Source organism: Tenrec ecaudatus, chromosome 12, assembly GCF_050624435.1.
Source record: "Tenrec ecaudatus isolate mTenEca1 chromosome 12, mTenEca1.hap1, whole genome shotgun sequence".
In the NCBI taxonomy this organism is placed as follows: domain Eukaryota; kingdom Metazoa; phylum Chordata; class Mammalia; order Afrosoricida; family Tenrecidae; genus Tenrec; species Tenrec ecaudatus.
The window spans coordinates 30811267-30819837 of record NC_134541.1 but is presented as its reverse complement, the minus strand read 5'-3'; the positions used below and the strand labels follow the sequence as shown (position 1 = coordinate 30819837).

Below are 8571 nucleotides of genomic sequence, written 5' to 3'. Positions count from 1 at the left end.
GTTCACAGCTTGTGTGTGTGTGTGTGTGTGTGTGTGTGTTCACAGCTTGCACGGGCATCCTTGGGGCACGTCCCAGGTTTGCTCTGGGCCTGAAGTCAGAAAGCCCCACCCCACCCCCCACGGAGCTGAGGGGCCCCTCGACCCATTTGGGCAGGACGCGGGAGGGCACTGGAGGAAGCCAGCCCAGACTCGCCCCAGGAGGACTCAGGCGCTTTGGCCTCCTCCTAGCTCTCAAGAAAGGCGGGAAGAAAGGAGCGAAGAACAGACAGGATGACACTAAACACCCAGCAGGAAGCCAAGACGCCCCTGCGCCGCCGAGCCAGCACGCCACTGCACCTGTCCCCGCGGGCCCACCAGCCTGGCCTCCTGTGGCCCGAGCCCTCTGCGAAAGCCCAGCATGCGCCGCTGGGCCAGTCCGTCTCCCTCAACCCTCCTGCTCGGACCCCTTCGCCAGGGCCCAGCGGCTGGTCCTCTGAATCCAGCGACTCAGAGGGCTCCTGGGAGGCCCTCTACCGCGTGGTGCTGCTCGGCGACCCCGGGGTGGGGAAGACCAGCCTGGCCAGCCTCTTTGCGGAGAAGCAAGATCGGGACCTGCAGGAACAGCTGGGAGGTAGGGGCCCTGTGGGCTGGGCTGCCCAGCACAGCCATCGGAGCCCTGCTCCCTCCGCTCAGCTCAGCTGGGTGGGGCGTACTGCACAGAGAGCATGACGCCAGTGGTACTCCCAGAGTTGTGCAGGGCACCGCCAGCACCATGCCCCAGGGGATGGAAAGTCCTGGAATGGTGGGTGTGGGTGACAATTTATAGTGGATAACGGGCATCGGATTCATTTTCTATTGTCATAAACGGAGCAAGACTGAGTTCCACAAGTCTCTTGAGTGTCAGCAATGGTGGACTTCCACCCAGCTCAGGAATTCTCAGGCCAGCTCCCAGCCCCACTGAGGTCCATCCACGGCCACCAGGGCCTGCAGCAAGGCTAAAACTGAGAGGAGAGGACACTGTCAGGCTCCCAAGCCCGGGCCCTGGGGTCCTTTATGCCCAAGGAAAGCTGACAGGGTGACAGGGCACAGGGACCTAAGGAAATGAAGGCAGGTGCCTGCAGGACCGGCTGCGAGCCAGCGGAGTGAGGCAGGAAGAACAAAGCGAAGGCAGGGGCAGGCTCCAGCAGGCCCTCTTGAGCAGTATGCGTGTGCACACCTGTACATGTGGCAGGCGGGGAGCTGGAGGCTCACAGACAGTGGAACGGTCTGCCTAAAGCACACAGCCCAGGCAGAGCAGGCTGGGAGGACTTAACTCCACAGTTGATTTAAGAGCCCTAGTGGCCTAGTGAGTTATGCATTGAACTGCTAACCTCAAGGTTAGTGGTTCAAAACTACCAGCCGCTCCGAGAGAACGATGAGACTTTCTACTCCTCTAAGAGGCTACAGTCTCAGAAACCCACAGAGGTAGGTCTACCCTGGTTTACAGGGTGGCTAGGAGTTGGCATGGACTCAGTGGCACCCATTACATCACACCCTTCACTTACTCAACTAAGCCAACAAAAGTCTCCCAAGTGCCTGTCTGCTAGGGACTGTGTGAGTAGCTGGGGAGACACGGGTTCCCCACCAGGCAGAGGAGGTACCTCCCCAAGCCTCCCCCCTCCCTGAGAGCCGGCTCTTCCCTCACTTGCAGAAAATGTCTACGAGAGGACCCTCACAGTGGATGGGGAGGACACCACGCTGGTGGTTGTGGACACCTGGGCGGCTGAAAAACTGGTATGGCCCCGGGCAGGCAAGCTGACGTTATGTCCTCCTGGGAAGTTACAGACCAGGGGTGGGGTGGGGGCTACCTCCAGCACTCCCTAAAGCCCATGGCTCCTACGGAGCTTTCCACCCAAGGAAAGAACCTCATGACTGTGACCCCCTTTTCTAACCCGACCAGTCCCCTCCCTGTGTCCCTGCCAGCCTGTGCACTCCACTCTTCTTCTTGCCCCTCCTCCCGCCTGACCCACCTACATTGTACAGAGGAAGGAACACTGGATTTGGCACCCAAACGCCTGAGACGCACCCCCTTCCTTTGCCTCTCCCGTGGGTACCTTTGTCTCACTGACGAGCTCACCCTGGGCTTCGGTGTTCTCTTATCTGATAAATGGGTCGATCATTCCTGCCTCCTTCTCAAGTGGGTTCCCCCCATTCTCATGGGATTTCAGTCAAGGGAGCAGTGTAGAGATGAAAAACTAGAGTCATGCCATAAAGAAATGCAATGATTATATAATTATGATTATAATAATGATTATAATTATAATAATAAAGAATAGTCATATAGTCATATGACAGTAGTCATTGCAGTTAGAATTGTTATGACGTAATTATGATGCGGGTCACCTGTGTTGGCTGTAGAAGTTTCAGGAGCTACCACTAAGCAAAGAGAAGGCTGTAATATTCATTGGGGACCCCAACTCTCCTAATGCCCAGGGATGCCTGCCCTCAGGGTGGGACTCAGGAGGACAATGCTGGTGACTGGCAAGAGGAGTGACAGACGCAGAGAAGGAACGAAGGAGCTACGTGGCTGAGTCTTTCTCAAAAGCATAACAAGGGACCCAGGTCCAGACGAGCCCCATCACGCGCTGGCGATTCTGGACATATCTTCAGACACTCGGTCCAAACAAAAACAGCACCAGGAGTGCTTTCATTCCCCTTGGTCCGGCGAGGAGGCTGGAGGTCAGACCAGACACCAAAGTCATCACCGTCGAGTCAACCCCAACTCCCGGTGACCCCGCAGGCCGCAGGGGAACTCCATCGGGTTTCCCTGGCTGTTATCTTGATGGAAGCAGATCGCCAGGTCTCTGGAATGGGTTCGGACCACCAGCCTTCTGATGATGAGTCCAGCACAAACCATTCATGCCACCCACAAACCTATCACCAAAGCTCGGGGGGGGTGGGGCGCCTTAAATCCAAAGCTCTTGGGTAGCAAGTGAGATTCAAATCCATGTCTAACGGGGAGTGGGGCGGGGGATTTTAAAAGATCAAGGAAAATATCCCGTATCTTTTTATTTCATTTACCGTGGATGAGATGAAGCCCCTTCGCAGAAGACTCCAGAGCCTGCCCACTTAGGCACTGGGATTATCCCACACTACCCGCTTTGGGGGCGTCACCCTGAGAGCCTCCCACGGAGCTTTCACCACATCATTCCTCGTGGATTAAGAAACACTTGCTGAGTGTCCATGTCCTGGACCAGGAGGGCCTACACAAGGGCAGCCTCATCGGAACAACGTCTGTCCTTTCCATCCCCAGCCAGAGGGAATCCTTTCATCTCCAAGAGGCAGAATCAGACCAAGTGACCAAGTGGATGGGCCTTTGTTTGGTTCCCCCGGCGTGCCCTAGCCGCCGGGGTCGCCATCAGGATCACCTGAGGAGGACAGTGCCAGTACTAAAATTCTCAGACTCTGCCACAGAGCTCCGGAAACACAACCTCTGAAAGCAGGATCTTGGAATCTCTGTCTAATCACAATCCGAGGAGACTCTTACCCGCTGATTCATGCATCAGCGGGCTTTTTTGTATAGAACCCACCACAAATACTTGTGGGATGAATGGCTGGTCTGGATCCATGCTGCATATGGGAAAGCTGAGGCCCCAGAAGGACTAAGAAGCCTGTCCTTCATCAAATGCATCCGGAATGAGAGTGGGTGTCTGTCTGACTTCAGCCCAAGGTTCTTTGACCTGCGGATGGCTGGATATGGTTGTTGGCGATATCTCTGACAATGATGTTGACCGTGATAAAATCTGATGGTTTCATAGGCCTGTTGCTTACTAGATTATTAGAAAACGCTCCTGGCTTCTTCGACAATGCTTCTAACACTCTTGGGTGACACAAGGGAAACCTTAGCTCTGGCTAAGAACTTTGAGGAGAGATCGATTCCTTCCTATGGAGCAGCTCATGCTTTAAAATCTAACCCTAGTCCACTATGTGGCTCCTGCACTCCGCTAAGTGGACTCCCTCCCCACGCTCATGACTCCCCCAACCACTTGCCTCGAACTTCTGAATGCGCTGGTCACGCTTGGTGGGACTTATCACATGACAATGCTCCATCCCCATGGCTCCTAACAAACAGAGCTTTTGCTGTCGGGACCGGACCCGTGTCTCGTGAAACACTGATAAAGTTCTTCCCCAAGGACCCAATTTCAGCGTGCTTTCCCTGACGAGAGATTGCCAAGTCGAACGAAATCTCAAAATGACTCAAGTTCTTTCTTTGCATCAAATAGCTGGAAAGGACCCCACTTCTTAAAACGCCCCCTTGCCTCTGCCCTTGGAATAGCAGCCGTGGAATACATGCCACGGAGATCCTTTCACCCCTCCCCACAACGCCCCTGAAAAATGCTTCCTCCTGAAGCCTCCCAGCCTCCCTTCTCTCCCTTCCCCTTTTCTCTTCATCCCGGATCCCAGAGGCCAATACAGGGGAGGGCTGTCCTCAGAAGCCAGGCAGAGGAAGGGAGCAGACAGAGCCGGACACCTCCCTAGCAGGCGGGCGGCAGGGACACAGTAAACATTCTCCTCTTCAGCACGCAGTCCACAGGAGGGATGATGGAATGGGATGGGTGAATGCAGTGAAACGGTGAATTGGCCCAGTTGATCAAGCAGAGAAACTGAGGCTCCGAGAGGTGACCCTGGGAATGGCAGCACAATGGGTCCCCCCGGTGTTCCGAGGTTAATAAGCCTTAGCCTATCCCCTCCAGCCCAGGGGACTAGCTCTGCACCTCTGAGGAGATGGCCTGGGGTCCCCCCTCCACAGGGTGACAGCTGGAGCCACGAGTTGTGCCTGCAGGTGGGCAGCGCCTATGTCATCGTGTACTCCATCGCCGACCGGGGCAGCTTTGAGAGCGCCTCCGAGCTCCGCATTCAGCTGCGGCGAACACACCAGGCAGACCACGTACCCATCATCCTCGTGGGCAACAAAGCAGATCTGGCGCGCTGCCGGGAAGTCTCTGTGGAAGGTGAGCCCTCACCCCCAACCACCCTCCTCCCCCATTGTCCTCAAAGGCCTGTTGTCACTGCTCTTCGTCCAGGACTTTCCATCGCAGTGCCAGGGGTCCCTGACCACGTGGATAATAACTTCATATGAGTCTTGCATCTGTGTGCCTAAGCCTGAAATTGAGGCACTATTCCTGTCTACACACACACACACACACACACACACACACATCCAGTACCAAAGCCCTGTCAGATCCATGTAACTCTTAACCCCACGTTCCCTTCTCTCTGTGCCCACCACCTTTGCCCTCCCCTGATACCTCTTTAACCAGGACAGTCCTCTAGCCAGGCCAGCCCCCGTCCTCTCTTCTACCTGCCAAGGCTTTCCAAAAGCAGATATGACCTTGCCACTCCTGTCCTGAAAGAAAAAAAAATCATCTATCGCTTTCCCATGCCCTTGGTTAGAAACTCTTTATCCACTAGGCGTGATAGGTCCAGTGCCTGCAGGCTTTGCAAGGACTTACATTTGAGACCTATGGTGGGGGTGAGGAGGGGATGGGGGCAAGCGTCATGAGCTTCAAAATGCATTTTTTAAGTATAAATTCAAATTCCACAAAACTTTTGTTATCTAAAAAGGGTAATGTTGAGTCAACCCACCGCTGCAAACGAAGACTTGTAATGTTTTAAAAAATCATATTGGAAAGCAGGATGCGAGCTATTTTAATATGCTTGGTGTCAGTGGAAGTCCTAAAGATCTTTAAACAGCCCTAGCCACAGAGTAACATCTAAGTCAACATTTCTCCAAGTTTAACCAGCCCCATAATTAGTACAAACTCGACCCGTTTGCAAATTGGAGAACGGATGACCACAGAGGGGAAGCCATTTCTACAAGGTCACCGGGCAGTAAGGACTAGATGCCGAGACCTTGCCTCCCATCCCAGTGGCATGCTGGAGACGAAGACCACACACTTAGTGGGCTGTGGTGGTGGTGGTTGCTGCTGCTCAGTCCCTGTCTCAGGGCTGTCCTGTGTCTAATGAAGTCAGGCAATTGTGAGCCATAAGGTTTGTGGGGAGAGGTCACCCTCACTTCTTATGTGAACTAAGTGAAGGTTCACAAGGAGACAGGGGTTTCACATTCAACAAGCCCATCTACATTCTGATTCAACTGATCATTGCATTCACCTCAAAGGACCATCGCTGACCCCAATTCCTCCCTGTCTTTCCATTCCCATTTTTCCTCCTTTCCTAGCCCTCCGAATTTTGTCTTTGGTTAAATGTTGCCCTTTTGATCTGAACTTGTTCATTAGCCTAACGTGAAGGTGAAATGGAGTCCAGACATCAAGGGTATGGGCCATACTCTTGGGGGTCCTGCCAGCCTCTATCCAACCAGTAAGCCTGGTCTTTCGTATGGTTTTGAGTTTGTTCCACGTTTTCTCCCGCGCTATCCAGGACCATCTAGTGTGATCCCTTTCAGCGCAGTTGGTGGTGGTAGCCGGGCACCATCTAGTTCTTCTTGTCTCAGGGTTGTAGAGACTGATGTTTGCACGGTTCTTTAGTCCACATGGACTTGTTGTTTCCACACGTGCTCCAAGACCTGATCCATAGGGCTTTTATTGATTGATGTGGTAGAATAGATTTCCAGGCCTTTCTTCCTAGTGCCTTTAGTCTGGGAGCTCCACTGATGCCTCTTCAGCCACATAGTAACACACAAGTCAGACAGTTGGTGGCTGTGCTTGGGATGCATTGGCTGGAAATCGAATCTGCTTGGGAGATAAAAGATTCTATCACGGAACCACTACGGACTCCCTATTCATGGTGAGCAGCCATCACCAAAAGCTTTTGTTGAAATGCAGGTTCCAAAGCTGGCTTATCCGATGTCAGTTTCCCATGTGAAAATGTTCTCTACAAATTAGGTAGACCCATACTTAACCTTGCTTACTGGCTACTCCATCCTTGTTAGGGGCTATAAGTCTTAAAAAGAGGCTTTGATTCGTAGGAAGGTACTATGGGGTTGGGGGAGAGGCAGGTGCCAGCCAAACGTAGTGGCAGAATCGTTGCCACAGTGGGAAAAAGGTGGGATTATTCACCACCGATCAGTAAGTAAACCTAGAGTAACCTGGGTTGATCTTGCTGATTGGATATCCCAGCGCTGATTGGGTAATCTAACGAACCGGATCAAGTGGACCCAGGAATCTGCATTTTACAGAGCTTCCCCCCAGGGAATTCTGAGAAGAATAGTGTTCAAGACCCTTCCCTATGGGGTCATCTCCTCATTCTGCTGCACCAGAGGGGAATCCCACACACCCTTCCAGGGGCCGTCAAAGTACCAGTCACAGGTCTCTGCGAACTGTGTGTCTGATTTATCTCTGAGCGCCCCGGGCCCCTGCCCAAGGCCTACGGAACACAGGCCGCAGCCCAGAGAAAAGTGCTGGAGTTGAAACTGACTCTATCTTCCTTCTACCTATTTTTTGCCTCCCGCCCCGCCCACCTGGCCCCGCCCCTCCCAGAGGGCCGCGCCTGCGCCGTCGTGTTCGACTGCAAGTTCATCGAGACGTCAGCCGCGCTGCAGCACAACGTGGCCGAGCTCTTCGAGGGCGTGGTGCGGCAACTGCGCCTGCGCCGCCGCGGCAGCTCCACTCCGGAGCCTGCCGCGCCCCGACGGCGGGCCAGTCTCGGCCAGCGCGCTCGCCGCTTCCTGGCCCGGCTGACCGCCCGCGGCGCCCGGCGCCGGGCACTCAAGGCCCGCTCCAAGTCCTGCCACAACCTGGCCGTGCTCTGAGCCCGACCGAGACACGGGGCGCATCCTGGGCTCCGTGTGCCTTCAGGACCCCAAAGCGTGGTGGCACGGAGACTCTTCGTGGGCCTGCTCGGTTCTTGCAACCTCGGGGACGACCCCTGAACGGAGAGCGGTTGGACAGAGGAGGGGGCCGAAGCCCCAGGTGGAGCACAGAGTAGGGGAGTTCGTTTCGGTTCGTCTTAACGTGGTGGGTAGCTTTTGTAGAAATCTTGCCTCTCCGTGGATTCCGTCTCACCCTCAGAAGCCTCAAGGGCAGCCCTGGCTGACGGCCCAGGGACTCCTAGGCACCTCCACCCCCTGGCCTCTCACCCCCCTTTCCACTGGCTGCAGGCAGGTTTGGCCAGCGCTCTGAATGTCAGGTTCAGTCAATAAAGTAATTAGACCCATTGTGTGCTTAGCCCTTCCCCCCCCCCACCCCCAACCTTGGGAACGGGGTAAATAGTACAGGATCCCTGCGCCCATCGGAAAGAGAGCTTCCTCTGCCCGACTCCATTCTGACTTCCAGCAATCCCGTTCAACCGAGTAGAACTGCCCAAGGCTGTTGAGTGGTGGGTTCCACTGGCCTTTCAGTTCACAGCCCAATGTTAACCCACTACCAGGGCCCTCCACAGAGACACCCCCACCCCAAAAAAACAAGCCCACTGTCACGGAGTCCATTCCAACTCAGTGATCTTAGAGGACAGAGTAGCCTGGCTCCAGAGGCTTTCCAAGACTAGACCTTGACATCTTTCTCCCCTCCCCCAAGCAACTGGCCTTGCAGCTAGCAGCTCCACCATTAATGCACTGCCCGACCAGGGCCCTTGAGGGAGTCACCGTCACCAGTCCCA

The 8571-nt window shown here is 54.7% G+C and overlaps 1 protein-coding gene across 1 annotated transcript; it reads left to right on the top strand.

Annotated features, from left to right (window-relative positions):
• Nucleotides 1-270: 270 nt before the first annotated feature.
• Nucleotides 271-7726, top strand: REM1 (RRAD and GEM like GTPase 1). The gene is made up of 4 exons (XM_075527799.1): nt 271-610; nt 1670-1752; nt 4769-4970; nt 7455-7726. Exons 1-4 carry the CDS (start codon nt 271-273, stop codon nt 7724-7726), a joined length of 897 nt encoding a protein of 298 aa, XP_075383914.1.
• Nucleotides 7727-8571: the final 845 nt, after the last annotated feature.